Source organism: Thunnus albacares, chromosome 5 (assembly GCF_914725855.1).
Source record: "Thunnus albacares chromosome 5, fThuAlb1.1, whole genome shotgun sequence".
NCBI classification, from domain to species: Eukaryota; Metazoa; Chordata; class Actinopteri; order Scombriformes; family Scombridae; genus Thunnus; species Thunnus albacares.
The window spans coordinates 16,183,325-16,198,004 of record NC_058110.1 but is presented as its reverse complement, the minus strand read 5'-3'; the positions used below and the strand labels follow the sequence as shown (position 1 = coordinate 16,198,004).

General features: G+C 38.7%; 2 protein-coding genes across 3 annotated transcripts; one reads left to right on the top strand and one right to left on the bottom strand.

Moving 5' to 3' along the window:
- The first annotated feature begins 1,424 nt into the window (after nt 1-1,424).
- Nucleotides 1,425-5,271, top strand: LOC122983010 (glutathione S-transferase Mu 4-like). Its single transcript, XM_044352688.1, has 8 exons — nt 1,425-1,580; nt 2,852-2,927; nt 3,022-3,086; nt 3,176-3,257; nt 3,482-3,579; nt 3,665-3,760; nt 4,535-4,645; nt 4,846-5,271. The coding sequence occupies exons 1-8, from the start codon at nt 1,545-1,547 to the stop codon at nt 4,939-4,941; spliced, it is 660 nt and encodes a 219-aa protein (XP_044208623.1). The 5' UTR covers nt 1,425-1,544; the 3' UTR covers nt 4,942-5,271.
- Nucleotides 5,272-5,416: 145 nt separating this feature from the next.
- Nucleotides 5,417-14,333, bottom strand: eps8l3b (EPS8-like 3b). Of its 2 annotated transcripts, XM_044352683.1 has the most exons (21): nt 14,189-14,329; nt 14,026-14,078; nt 13,502-13,613; nt 13,104-13,219; nt 12,936-13,000; nt 12,690-12,848; nt 11,962-12,111; nt 11,674-11,759; nt 11,420-11,559; nt 11,086-11,216; nt 10,794-10,929; nt 10,572-10,642; nt 10,412-10,486; nt 10,138-10,283; nt 7,842-8,046; nt 7,454-7,497; nt 7,227-7,320; nt 6,297-6,410; nt 6,116-6,204; nt 5,875-6,007; nt 5,417-5,778 (listed from the first exon to the last, which is right to left on the bottom strand). In XM_044352683.1, the coding sequence occupies exons 3-21, from the start codon at nt 13,537-13,539 to the stop codon at nt 5,737-5,739; spliced, it is 2,034 nt and encodes a 677-aa protein (XP_044208618.1). In that variant the 5' UTR covers nt 13,540-13,613; nt 14,026-14,078; nt 14,189-14,329; the 3' UTR covers nt 5,417-5,736. The 2 variants fall into 2 exon arrangements, with proteins under 2 accessions (XP_044208618.1, XP_044208619.1); XM_044352684.1 differs by lacking the exons at nt 5,417-5,778; nt 5,875-6,007; nt 6,116-6,204 and having other exon boundaries at nt 6,322-6,410; nt 7,227-7,325; nt 7,451-7,497; nt 14,189-14,333.
- Nucleotides 14,334-14,680: the final 347 nt, after the last annotated feature.

Sequence of the window (14,680 nt, the reverse complement as noted above, 5' to 3'; positions counted from 1 at the left end):
TGATTGTTGATAATGAAAATATTTTGTTTGCAATTAACATATAATAATGTCTGTTTTCATCAAAAACAGCCTTTCTGTTACTTAATACTGTACTAGTACTTTTTAATGTCTTGTGTATTTTGACAACCTCTTTCCGGAGCTTTCAACTGCGACACATGGTTTTAAAAAGAGCAATGTTAGCAGATCGATCTCCATTGACAACTGAATGAGCTCCATTTGCTGACGAAGACCATTTGATACATTTGAAAGCTCCAGAAAAAACTAGTAAAAGGACTTTGAGTTGGTATTGTTTTGTCAAACTGGCATTTCCAAGGTTAAAATGAACTTTCAGCCTTATCTCTATAACTTTTTGAGGAAGCAGGCGATTGCACAATGATCTCTCCTTCAAATTTTTCAGATGTTTTGTTGCCTAACTTGTTTATGTCAAAGATTTATACAGTAAAACCCTACATAATTCTTGCAGTAAACCTATACTGGATCCAGTTGGAAATTTGAGGAGGGATGCCATCCCCCTTGTTAGCAAAATGACTGAAATGCATCCCCCTTGTTAACCTGCCCTCCATCCCCTAGTAGCAGAGAGAGTGCAGGGACAGAGGGGATGTTTAGTTGAATATATTAGTGTAGTCTGCCTGACTCATTGATCCTTTATCTGACTGAGGTTTGTGCAAGTTAGAATCAATGGCCCTGACCATGGCTCTGAAATATCAGTAGCCTAACTGTGCTGTGTATTGATAAATCCATGGCACTGTCCGTGGTGCCCAAATAGTGGACGGATTTGTAATTGTGCCTTTTTCTCTCAGTCCTGCCATTCTGACAGTTTCATCTAAGATCTATAATATTCTCTAAACTATATACTATAAATGCGTGGTTCTTAAACTTTTTCATGTCAAGGACCCCTAAACTAACACAAATTAGACCACAGACCCCCATCCGATAAGATTTTTCCCCAGGGTCCCCCATCTAATCCGATGCTTTTATTTGTTTTATTACAGAAAGTGTATGAAACCCATGACCAAAATAGTCATACATTCTGTCACTGTGTTACTTATGGATAAACTTATTAAAATAAATTAATAATAATCTATAATCTATAAATACTCAGTTCCATACTATATTGTAGTAGCCTATATACTCTATAGAGTAGTGTTACTTTTATGATCAAAGTGACTAGTAGCAACATGTAGTGTTGCTCATTAACTGACTGTGTCATTCTTTCATTGTTTCTCAGCGTCCTGGAAAAGTTGCAGCCTCAACATGACTGGCAAAAAACGTGACACGATAAGACTGGGTGTGAATTGTTTGCATTTTTACCGTATATAAAGAAATGCATTGAAAGTCAAATACCATGTTCGTGCAAACAAAAGAACCGGCTCAGGGTGTCTGTGCGCCCGGTTCACCCCGCCCAACTCCACCGCCCCCTTCACCTCCACCGCCCCCCTCACTGGCTGCAGAAAGAGAGCAGCCGACCCCTGCTTGCTTCTCAGTCTCTGTCGCCGCTGTGAAAATCGTCGTCGGCCACATTTGCTCTCAGAAAGTGATTCAAAATGACAATGAAACTGGCTTATTGGGATATTCGTGGGGTAAGTTCATTGCAAATAAACTCGCTGGTTTTGCTGGAGTCACCGACCGTTGCTTTTAAAACTCTTTGTATTTACCACCTAACCTTACTGGTGTTTAAGTATTTAATGCGTAACGTTAATGTGTTTTACAATCATTTAAAATGTAGTGTTTACTGAGCGTCGCTCGGTGAAATGTTATGTAACTGCGAAATAGCCGGGCGGCACGTGTTTAAACTGTTAACATCATATAGAGACGCTAGTAACGACTTCAAATATAGCTACTACAGCTAATGTAACGTTAACCGTTAGCGGTTATCGTACGTGTGCTACTGTTTTTACTGTTTTAGCTGCAATCCCAGAATGAGCGACGGTAAAAGTGCTGTAAAGTCAGGAGCGAGATACCTGTTTTAAATGTGCTTATTCATTGAGTAGCAAATTATGTAAAATGGCAGAAAGAGGTGATTTTAACACCGTATCTCAATCGGTCACCGATCATTACAGACCGCTGCACACACACAGTTAAATTACTACTGAAGGTAAAGGTTGAAGTCTTTTAAATGGTTAACTACACTGCCTTGCATAATAAACCCCCATACACCCCCTCTGGTCTTTTCCACATTTTGTCATGTGGCAACCTAAAATTAAAATGGATTTCATTGGGGTTGTACCAGGTAATGGACCAACACAAAATAATCCATAATTTTGAAGCTGGGAGGGATTTTTATTTACAAATAAAAAATCTGAAAAATGTTGAGTACATATGTATTCACCCCCTTTGCTGTGAAACTTCATCAATCGTAAACTGAATATCGATTATTGATGTTGGATGGGACAAAATTAGACATTGTTGAGGACGTTTCCTCAGGCTTTGAGAAACAGTGATCGTCATTTGATTAAGTCAAATGATTAAGTCGTTATTGAGAAAATAACTGAAAGATTAATCGATGATGAAAATATTTGCGGTGCTCGTTCTTTGTAAAAATGCATTCTTCTGTTTAACCAAAGCAAATGTGAGGCTTCAGAAGGCAGAGTTAGACAAATGAACATCGTCCTAAGTTGCAGTTTTATTAGTTTTCTAAAGAATATCTCACTGACGAGACAATAACTTTGGAATGATGTACATCTGTCCTTAAAATCCTCATAAAAAAATAAATTCAGGGTTAATATGAGTTATCTGTAAGTCATCACAAGGGGAAAACAACTGTGCAATGTCCACATGTACACTGCGGACCTTTTTTAATGTGTTTTTTAAAAGCTGTAAAATCAACAACCTCTCCCATCTCTTATATCAGCTTGCCCAGCCAATCCGCCTGCTGATGGAGTACACTGGCACCAAGTATGAAGACAAGTTTTATGTCTGTGGTGAAGGTAAATATCACTTGTTCAATCAACAGATAAACAAGCACAAGCTTCCATATAACACACTTTCTTCATTCATGTAACCCTCTTTTCTCTCACACAGCTCCCAACTTTGATAAGAGCTGCTGGTTTGATGAAAAACCAAACCTTGGAATGGACTTTCCCAATGTGAGTGAGTTTAACATGTTAATATTGATTTAATTGTAAAGCGGGCAAGTTTAAAACATCAACTAATTGTGATTAATGTCTCACCATAGCTGCCCTACTTGGAGGATGGAGACAGAAAGATAGTGCAGAGCAACGCTATCCTGAGATACATCGCTCGTAAGCACAATATGTGTAAGTATAGTGTGTTTTTAATGTATTCTGCTCCTTTTCTTCAATAAATGGTGCATATATTATTTTTTTAATGCACTTAAGTATTTTTATGTGAACATCAGTGGTTGCGTTTTATGGTCTCCTTTAAATAAAGGGACCATAATTATACAGAAATTCCAGGTTTCAGATGTAGTATCATAAGTCTTCATTTCCTGAGAGTCTCAATAGATCTCATTTGATCACAGGTGGAGAGACCGAGGACGAGAAGGTTCGTGTCGACATCATGGAGAACCAGGCCATGGACTTCAGAAACGGCTTTGTGAGGTTGTGCTACGCAGACTTTGTGAGTAACAAGTTAATTGTTAACTTTAATTAAATCATAAAGCTATTAAACTCCACTAATGTCACCCTCGTTTCTCTGACATCAGGACAGGATAAAGCCAGGCTACCTTGAGATGCTGCCAGGCGTACTGAAGCAGTTCTCAAATTTCTTGGGCGACAGGAAGTGGTTTGCTGGTGACAAGGTATTTCACCTCTCAAACATGTTGGACACAGTCCATTTTTAAAAGTTTTTAAAGCTGAAAATTACACACATTTGACATATTATGGCCTTATAAAGCTGATATGACAAACATGTTAGTAGACATTTACACAAGGAGCAACAATAGCATTCACATTTGGAGTCGTGTTTTGCGGAAAATAACTGTCTTTAGCTGCTAAATGCTCCATTATGTTTAGTCCCTAATGTTGTACATCAGTTGTTTGGTGCTGGGCAGGTAGTGTTCAGTAGATTTGTCAAAGCTTTTTTTCTTAAAACAGCTTCCTGATGTTGCTAGAAATGTGTTTAATTAGCTGACGAGGTGAGACTGAAGTAAACTGTGAATTTGCAGGCCAGAAATCCAAAACAAAGAGCTAAAACAGGTCATAAACCTCCACAGCGAGCTACCAGCGACCCCTTCATTACATGTAGGGTTGCAACTAATGATTATTTTCATTATCGATTAATATACCTATTATTTAATTGATTAATCCATTGTTTGTGTGGCTTGTAAATTAGGAAGAGTGTCCATTCCAAGTTGCCAGTGATCATTGTTGCTCATAAAAACCAGTGAATTTTTGCTCCAGAAATTGCTGAAATGATTATTCGATCATCAAAATCATTGCTGATTAATTGGACTAATCGACTCACATATTTATGTCATTTGACTGACATAAATATAAAACTATTGATTAGTTCTAGTTTGAGCTTTTATTTTGCTTTCAACATATTTGGTTAATATCACGTTTCTTTACAACAGATCACTTTTGTGGACTTCCTTATGTACGAGCTACTGGATCAACACAGGATGTTTCTTCCCACATGTCTGGATGACTTCAAGAACCTCAAAGATTTTTTAGACCGTTTTGAGGTGAGAACAGTTTGTCAGACACACAGAACATCCTACAATTACCACCAGAAGTTATAGACAGGAAATGAAAAGTCCTGCACTCAAGTATCTTGTTTTTTTTCCTCTGCGTTGTTGTGACTGTCTGATGTCTGTGAGTAAATGATGTGTATGTGGAGTTGTTCCTGTTTTTAATGACTTGGTATAATATGATATCATCACAGGCTCTGGAGAAGATTGCTGCCTACATGAAGTCAAACAGATTCATGAAGACTCCTGTCAACAACAAGATGGCCAAATGGGGAAACAAGAAAGAGTAAAGAACAACATATAAAACATTAGAGAAGTTATAGAAAAGTCACAAATGCAACTGAGTCAGTAACTTGTAAATTCAGGACTAGAGAAAAGTTTTCCTGTACCATATTTGTCTTTTTATAAACTGTTGTTTGTCCTTAAATCATGTTATACCCCCAAAACATTTACATGTCGACTCTAAAACCAGTTTTAGTTCCACCATAATTGTATACAAAAAGTAGCAAGTTTGTACTGATATTATGAAGAAACTTTAATTTGACTTAAAGCACTTAATTTACTTGTAACATTTGAAACATTTTTTTTGACAGATTAAAGTAAATCTTGTTCTGACTGTACTGTTTCTCTCTATTTGGGACTCAATTTCAACACCGATTTCTGTACAATAAATGACATTTAAGAATGAATTAAGAGAAAATATAATGTAGGATATAAGTTAATGCAGCAGGAGAGAATGTAGTTATAAAAACGAAAATATGTTTGATTGAACAAAGGTCTACATACATTTTTATTTAACTGCAGTTCAGAAAACTATACACAATTTACTTGAAATAATTAGAGGAACTATAAGTTATATTACAGTTAAAATTAATTTCTAATTCAATTTGCTGCTGGTGATAAATTTTACTACATATAGTAATTAGTAGTAATTCACTAAGAAATCAGCACTTGATGCAGTTTCATTTATATCATCAACACAAGATAATTTATGACATAATTAATTAGACAAAAAAATCCAGATCTTGATCTCGATGAAATTCAAGAGAAAAGAAACTGAAGGCGTTGAGCAGTGACGTTGATCTTTAGTAGCGGCTGGTGTACGGGCCTGGCGGCTCACTGGCAAGCTGTAGGGAACAGGGTGAAAGATCACTGATGTGTTGCAGTCAGGTGGGTGGGTGTGTGTGTGTGTGTGGGCGCACATCACATGGTACAATACTTACAGCAATGGCTGTCTTAACAGCCTGAAGCTGGAAGAAGACTTTGCCTCCCTCTTCTGGACAAACAGTCCTTATTTCATCCTTCGTCATCCCCAGAAGCAGCTGACCAGTCAGCACTCCGAGGCTGGTGACAGTGCTGCTCAAGAAAAACAATATTTTACCTCATCATCCAGTACATGACAAACACATTTACAGTACAAACATCTCTTATGTCCCTTGTCTCCCTGTGGATCATATCACTCACATTTTGGAGAAACCTCTGTACTCCAGCCAGGCTCTGACCTCTGCCGATGTGGAGGTCATGTCCAGAGTCACGGGGCCACGAGAGTCTCGCTGTGAGGTGGAGGTAAAGGAATAAAATGTCACTTGAAAAATCTGTTAAATACTCCTCTCAGCAGAGCTACAGTTTGTGTCACGTAGCTCACCAGATCGTTTATGGGCCCTGCGCTGTTCATCGGCTCCAGAACATTCTGAGGAACGTTGCCTTCCTCGCCACGAGTGTTACGTACGAGCCACCACTGCTTTGATTTCTGAATCACCTGTAAAAAGTCCAGGAAAAGAAGCAAACATCTCAACTACTGACGGTAACAACAGCTCCAATGTGTGTGACAGCTATGATTGCGATTGTGGTAAATATACAAACAGGTTTAATTTGAGTGTGTAAGATTTATCAGATGTCGGCTGGACTCCGTCATCAGGTGGAAGCATTTCAGAAGCAGCTTATTTTTACCGCCAGATTTAGTGTTTTGTTGTATTTTTCTGCCTGTCACAGAATTTGAACTCTTTATCTATTGGAAATTTAAAATTATAGGCAATAAATTAACCTCTAAAGAGAAAGCACCAATATTAACACTCAATGATGTATATTTCATTGGTAATGATCTATGGCCTACAATTGTACATCTGGTGGACATAATGACACGTTGGCCACAAAGGTTGAAAAGACTCAGCTGTTGTGATGGGTGTAACATCTGTAGTCTGTTTTTCTTTCTTCTGGAGTAGAAAAGCTTCTTTTACATTTTTCTAATTGGTTCATTACAGTTAAGTCAAGTGGACTTTAGGACTTTAGTTTGGCAACCACCATAAAACATCAGAGATTATCAGTGGGGGGTGTCAAGAGCAAATCCAAGTGAATCCAACAGAAACTTCAGGTCCTGTTCGCTTTTGACTGGTTTAAAGTCTGAACCATTAACTGCTCCAGACATGCCAATGTGCAACATCTGAGAGCAAACCACTGAAAATCATATATATTTAGAAGTACAAGCACTTGTACTGTTGCACTGAGCAAATTAGTGTAACAATCAACCCTCACTTGGACAAATATAAAGATGATACTTGTATTTTTGTCTTCTCACCTCAACGACTTCTCCCTTCATGATGCTGAGCTCTCGGTTGTTCCTGGCCATGAAGTCATAAATGACACGCATCGGCAGGGGTGGCTCAGTGGAGCTGAAACAGCACACGCACGTTTAGTTACAACATCGCACATGACCAGAATAAATACACAGCGAGCACAGATTAAAGAAATGTTTGCCACAAATATGATCATAAACCACATTCACTGCAGTGTAATAATGCTTACCGGGATAGCGGTGGTGCACCCCCCCACTGACTGTTGCCAACAGGCTGTAGAAGACAAAATCATATAATTAAATAAATACATCACTGGCTTGTGATAATGGCCTCACTGGAGATGTTAGTTGTCTCATTTTGCTTTGAAAACTTGCATATTAAAAGGTACCGATTGCCAGATGGTGGCAGTGATTATAACTGCGATTAAAAGATCCTTAATCACAAACTCTTGACAGTTACCACATGGGGAAACTAATTTAACAGCTGTGTTGTTGTGGCAGGTTTCTAATCTCATTACTACAACATAAATACAGCACCAGACATATTACTGTCGCAATGACAGCCATTTGTTGAATCTCTAAATTAAAGGTGAGTTATTGTGTCACGTGGTTTTATACCTCTTGCATCCCTCTGGGCGGGTAACTCTGACTGTCGTTTATTTGTCCGTTGGGTCGGTCAGGCGGGAAGCGCTGGCTGTTGCTCCTGCTCATTGGACCGTTCCGGTAAGGGAGCGGGGAAGGCAGGCGTGGCGGTGCGGGAGGCTGCCAGCCATCGTAAAACTCGGGAATGTAAGGTGGGACATCATCATCCGGCCATCTTGATCTGTGAATTGACAGGAGGGCAGAAAACTGACAAGTAAGTCAAAATAGAAAAGGAACAGACATTTTGTTCACACACACACTTCTCCATATGAACATTGAAAGAGGTTTTCCTCGCTGTAATTATTCCTCTTGTCCATACTGACTATTAGAAGACCCCCTTCCAATGCGTTTTCAGTGATGGGGACAAAATCCACAGTCCTCATTTTGATCAAACATGTATGTAAATGTTGAATGTTGAATCTAAAGTTAATATGAAGCTTCAGACGTCTGAGTGAGTCAAATAAAGTGGATATCTTCCACATTTACAGTGACTTTTTAGCATCAAATTCCCTCTCTGTGTTTCCCTGTTGAGCTGCAGTGGAAGGATTGTAACAAAAACAGGAAAATTTGGCACTAAGAACACAGTAACTTTGAAAGATATCATCTTCATTTGACTAATTGTGATGGCTGATATTAGCTTCAGACAAACTTTTAAATACATTTTTGCACAGAAGGAGGACTGTGGATTTTGGCCTCCATCACTGACATTGTAAGTGCATTATGAAGGGATCTTCTAATGGTTAGTATGAACAGGAGGAATGATTACAGCAAGAAACACTATTTCATAGTTTATTTGGACATCTGAATATTGTTTTATTTTTTAATATCACTTTCTATCAAGGCACCTTTATAAGAGGTTTGGAAACTGGAATAAATGAATAGTTCAAGATTTTGGGAAATACGCTTATTTACTTTTCTGGCGAGAGTTAGATGATACCGCTCTCATGTCTGGACGATAAATATTATGGGTAAATGCTAGATTGGATCAGCTGGAGGGATGAACTGTCGTGAGTGCAGTTAGGGTTAAGGGTTAAGGTTAGGGTTAACGTACAAATCGCACAATAGTTTCACAAATTGTCCCTCCGGCTGCTCTAATCTAGCACCAACCTGAGTCAGAAGACATTACGATGTTACCACAAGACTGGAAGCAAGGAGACAACAGCTAACCTGTCCAAAGATAACACCTCTAAAACTCACTGATTGACTAATTATTTTTTATAGATGTTTAATCAAAATAAAAAAAACAAAGTTTAAAAATGTTACAGTGTTAGAGGGTTTCATGCTGGAGTATTTCCTGATCAGGCAGAATGACTTAATCAGTCCACTGGTTGCCTGGCAATGACCTCCTGATAGTCATCAGATTGCTTTTTTAACCTTTGGACAGAACCAGGCTAGCTGTTTCCCCCTGTTTAACTTAAGTGAATGACAGAAAGTGAATAAGTGCATTCTCCAAAACTTACTTCTTAAAGGGCTTATTAATTATTATTAATAAATAGTTTACTAATTCTGTATTGATCAGCAAGAACTTTTTAAAAATAATTTTTGGGTTGCCAGGTTTGTGAAAAAAATTCTTTGACTGATGTTTATCCTTTCTCTAATGTAGCTATAAATGTTGGGGGTACATTGATCAATGGGTTTCTCTTCTGTTAGTATGTTATTAATAAAGGTTTTTTTTTTACAAGTCTTTAGTTGTAAATGTAAATAAATGGATTCTAGTCCAGATTCTCAACAGCTTCTTCCCACAAATTAGGTGTTGATCCACTGAAGAACTTCACAAGTGTCCTGCTGGAGGAGGATAAACATCAACATGGCAACCCAAACGCTATATTTGTAAATTGCTTTATTAATGGTTTATAACTGTTCTATAAAGCATTAGCAAATTCATTAACCACTAGTTAATAAAATTTATGTATTGATTTATTTATTAGTATTTGAAATGAATATATCATTCACAGCATTTCCTGGTTTTCCAATGTCAAACTTTGAGTTCTCAAGTACAAATTACCATTTTAAAACTGAAATTAGCAGTAATTTCAGATTTAACTGTAAAAAAAATTCTACATTTTTTTCTACATGTTTTCCATGTTTTTTTTTCTTTATGTCATGCATTAACTCGGACCTTTCTTTACATATCAACAAACAGACACACTACTCCCCATGTGAGGGTGTGTCAGGACAGTAACAGGTGCACTTACAATTGGAGGGCTGTATACCAGAAGGTTAAAAGCTTTATAAAAGGATTAAGGTGTGAGGATTGTAAAAGCCGCCCTACCTGGGGACATTCCAGCAGTCTCCCAGAGACCTCCACATTTGGTCCTCATTCGGGTCAACGACCTGAGCCAGCAACCGCATGGCCATCTCTGTCAGCAGGGGAGAGAGCACAGTGGGAGGCAGGTCTGCAGGATACTGAGGCAAGATCTGTGGGGAAAAAATGGAGGATTATTCACTGTCACAACTGAAAAATATGAATTCACTTAGTGTAGCAGCCAAAAACTGTAATCTAGATTCAGCCAGTCAAAAATAAAAATAAGTTCAGAAGAGCTCACCGAGCCTAAACTACTAAAGAAGATGTGGACAAAGTCAGGAGCACTGGGATTGGTCAGTTCCCCATCCAGCTGACCCTGTAATATAAAAAACACTGTTTTTAAGTCACTGCGCAAACCACTCTGGTCAATATGAAATATGTAGGGACATTTAAGTGTTTACCAGCAGATTGAATCCATATTTGATTTTCTGAAGATAGGCGTAATATTCCTCCAAAGGTGGCAGACTGACAGCTGTTAAAGATAAGATAATGTCAAATATTAATTAGACACGAATATCTACGTTATCAGTATGTCTGTAGTCCTGTAGGAGGCTATTCAGATAATGCAGATAATTACTGCTATTACATGTGCCCACAGAAGATAAACTGGAACAAGATATTACCATTTCGTTTAGATTTTTTCCTCTGAAACAGCTTTTTGTTTTTGCTCTTGTCTTCTTGCTGTGAAGGTGCGTTTGATGCAGCCGACACTTTGTCCATGAAGATCTCCATATCATTTAAAATGTGGTTTAAAATGTCCTGTGAAAAGCATGGGACAAAACATATTATATATACACATAATAAAACATATTCAGTGGCACATGGGAGCTTTCAGAACAAATAAACTAATTAATAACATAATGTTCATGATAATTAAATTATTACAAATATAGACAGTTTAATTGCAGCACTGACCGTGTTCCTCGCAGTGTCTGTCTGCTCTGGTGGCAGAGCGAGCTCTGGGCTACTCTGTAGTTCATGAAGATCAGGATAGTTCAGTAGTTCTTCTTCTTGTGGGGTGAAGACCCGTGGAGGAGGCATATTTTCTAAATGGAAACCAAGAAAAGACTTTGTATGTAAATACTGATTTGACTGCACTTGTTGTTGACACAATATAAAACACACCGGAAAGAGTTTATTGCTGAACTCGGCTTATTTGTGGAGAAAACATCCATAAACTGTTGTAGCAGTCACTTCTAGGATGAGAGATGTTTTTCATGTGTTTCCAATGGATCAGTCCAAGCTTTACCTGGTTCTCTGTTGTTGCCCCACTGCGGGGCCAGGTGGTCCGGTGGTGGCGGGTTCCTTTCTTGCTGCATAGGATGAGGTCCAGCCTGTCGGAAACTTGAACCTGAAGTATGTTGCCCTATGATATTCTCAAGATTACTCCTGTAAACATCAACAGAAACAAATGGACAGCAGTTAAATCATTTTACTGGTTGATTTCTCAGCTCATCCTAATGACTGTTTGGACTTTATTTGTAAGTTTTGAGCTGTATGTACCTGATGTCTGGCTGCTCCCTGCGTGGTTCCACATGATCACCTCCTTTTTTGATGATCTTATCCAGATCGCTCTTGATGAGCTCCGCCTGGTAAAAACAGACATGCTTTGAATCTAACTCCCACATGACCACAGCAAAAAGCTACATCACTGTTATGAAATACTGAGGCTGCCCTCGAGTTTACACTTCAATATAACAAACACATCTCCTCTTTCTCTGGAGGCTTTCAGAAAGTCGTAGCAGGTCCAAGTTAAGAGATCACTGAGGTTTCTGGTGAAATGCGACTCACCCCTGTCTCCTCACACTGGAACATGAAGACCTGATGGATGCGTTTGCTGCGTTCCTGCACAGTTATTGTCAGCAGAGAGTTGTAGGCGCAGCTGTCCAACACAGCTTTGGTTTTTTGGATGCTACTCAAAGGCAGCAACTCCAGCTCTGCCTTTAAAATCATATTGAACGGGACAAAAAACGGGTTTATGAAAGTAAATGTGAGAATACACACAGTTAAACATGAATACACAAAGCTTCAACATACAGTACCAGTCAGGAAAATGCTTTGACTGGTACTGTTTACAGAAAAGTGGAGCGAGGAGCCTGAAAAAAATGGTGATGAAACTGAGAATAAATGTGCTGCAGATTTATTCAGTACTGAATGAAAATGAATGCAGATAATATAATGAAAAATAAAGGAGTTAAAAGACTTACTGCTTTGAATTTAATCTCTTTTTGTATACTGTAAAGCTTATTGAACTCTGTAAGGACCCTCATGATTTTTCCCTTCATCTACACACTGAGCATTATGTTTGGAGTATCTCATATTTTTGTGAATACACACAACTAAGCAGAACTCTTTTCTAGAAAAGATCATAGTTAAAACAGTTGTGGTTGTGCATTTTCACATGATGCTTTACTCACAGCCCCTGGAACAATCAAATATGGTCGTCATGTTTGGGTATAGTATCTAGCACCAAATTTAAAAGTTGTCTTCACGTGTTTTAGCTAGAAACGACTACTAACTTTGGTCTCAATGTCACTGAGCATCAAATATCCTCCCTGAACCTCCATGATCATCTGCTGGGGCCACAAACGACCTTTGGCATCCAGCCTCTTCAGCTTGGCCACACAGTCGTCCATCGTCCTCATCTCCTGGCCGTCCAGCTCACAGGTGAACAGATGCTGTGGGGTCAATGTGGAGAGTCATGAATGAAGAGAGCTATAGGTTGTACTGTGTGTCTCCATAATGTAGATTTCATACTCACTTACCTCCACTCTGACTTGAAAGTTGTCAGAATTTCTGTTCAGCGACTCAGAGTACTCCTTTCTCTGCACTGATGAAAAGAACGTGTCATTAAAAGAGAGAAACACATTTTGTTATCACTAAAATGAAAATATAATCAGACAGGAGGTGTTTTTTTTAATGTCTGAACATACTGTATATGGATCTGCCACTGGGCCTGGACATGTTGTTTCTCTGCAGTGGAGCACCCTTGAGGTCATCCTGTTGGAAACCCCGCCTCTGCTGAGGGAGGTCCTCGTGTGAGAAACCCCTGCAGCATAATAAAAGAGTACTTCTCAAACTGGAGAAATGGGGCTCATTGATGGGCTGTCGCCAGCCTGGGACACTACATGTTAATATAATAATAGGCAGCAGAACAGTGGTTTGAAGATAAATGATTTACAGTCAAGCTCAAATGAGATGCACGGTTACCACAACACAATAGAGCTTTATCTTGACAACGTGTGTGGAGTGTTGTAAAAATCTTATATTTGTGCTGAAAGGTTTAACCATATTGATATGAGTGACTAAACATGAAAATAAAATGACTGACCCTGGGGAATAAGAGAAGGGAGCGCTGTTTCCAAACATTTTCCAAATACAAAATGTCTGAGAATGAAATCTCTGGATTGGCAAGAATCACTCAGAAGCCACTTCACGCCAACCTGTAAGAATATGATTCAGCAAAGTAACACCTCATTACTTATTCTTCATATTATACCAGGACAGATGATTGTTTAGATACTCTCTTGACATAATGTACAAAGTATTTGTTCACCCAGTTTAGCTAATTCAGGATTTAGGCAGCTTCAAATGCCAAGAGGAACATTACAAAGCACTTAAAGTGAAATGCTCAGTTAATGGCTTACATAATATATTATAATTCAAGGTTTAAATTAACAAACACTTAATTATTAATCCGTCTTGGAGGCTTTACCTCTAGACTGGATTTAGGTCAGTATAAAAGGAGTTTTGAAGCTGATCAAACACCTGCCCTTATTCGACAAGATGTGAAAGAATACAAACTTTACTTCTATGTATTTTACATTAAAGGCTTAACTTCAATCTGTCACGTACCTCCTGGATTGAGTGAAGAATATAAGAGGAGCTTTTCCTGTCAACAATCCTTTCTGGAAAAGCAAACACATTTCCATATCTAAGCAGGATATAACGCCTCCACCACTCAGGATGTTATTTTACCTCCTTAAATTATAACCTCAGTCGTTTCTTTATGCATTACCTGTCAGCTCTGCTTCAGTGTCATTGTTCCTTTCCTTCAAACAGATTTTCTACTGAGGCCAGTCATAGCAGAAAGCACCTGTTCCTCACACAGCTTACAGAGAAAATTCCCTTGACTTCCTGCTCGAAAGCACCAGGATCAAAGTGCAACAATCTGATGGGAGTGACGAAGGAGGAGGGTGGGTCTGACATGTCATTTAGAGGATAAGTGTTTGAGGTATGGTGGAGAACAGCAATCTCTGGCTCATTATGAGTCCAAAGGTTCAGGAATGCTTCACAGTATCTCCTTCAGAGTGATCAAAGGTCTCAAGTGCTCCAGAAGAGGCTCTTCAGCAACTTTGGCAAGCGTAATCTATCGTGGTCATAAAAATGGTGACGTTAAGTACGTTCCACATACGTTCAAACCTAACGTCACTGAGAAAAATAAAGGCAAAGGTTAAACAAGCTGTTCAAAGAAATGAAGAAAACGTTGCTTCAAGTGAAAAAACACAAA

What these genes read in the sequence shown, in the direction of transcription:
- LOC122983010 (XM_044352688.1), top strand. Translation starts at nt 1,545, where the DNA reads ATGACAATGAAACTGGCTTATTGGGATATTCGTGGG. An exon ending in CTTATTGGGATATTCGTGGG is followed by an intron (nt 1,581 to 2,851) that starts GTAAGTTCATTG and finishes CTCTTATATCAG; the next exon opens with CTTGCCCAGCCAATCCGCCT. An exon ending in GTTTTATGTCTGTGGTGAAG is followed by an intron (nt 2,928 to 3,021) that starts GTAAATATCACT and finishes TCTCTCACACAG; the next exon opens with CTCCCAACTTTGATAAGAGC.
- eps8l3b (XM_044352683.1), bottom strand. Translation starts at nt 13,539, where the DNA reads ATGTTTGGAAACAGCGCTCCCTTCTCTTATTCCCCAGG. An exon ending in TGAAGGGAGAAGTCGTTGAG is followed by an intron (nt 6,411 to 7,226) that starts GTGAGAAGACAA and finishes GACTTTTTACAG; the next exon opens with GTGATTCAGAAATCAAAGCA. An exon ending in TACAGAGGTTTCTCCAAAAT is followed by an intron (nt 6,008 to 6,115) that starts GTGAGTGATATG and finishes TTTCTTGAGCAG; the next exon opens with CACTGTCACCAGCCTCGGAG.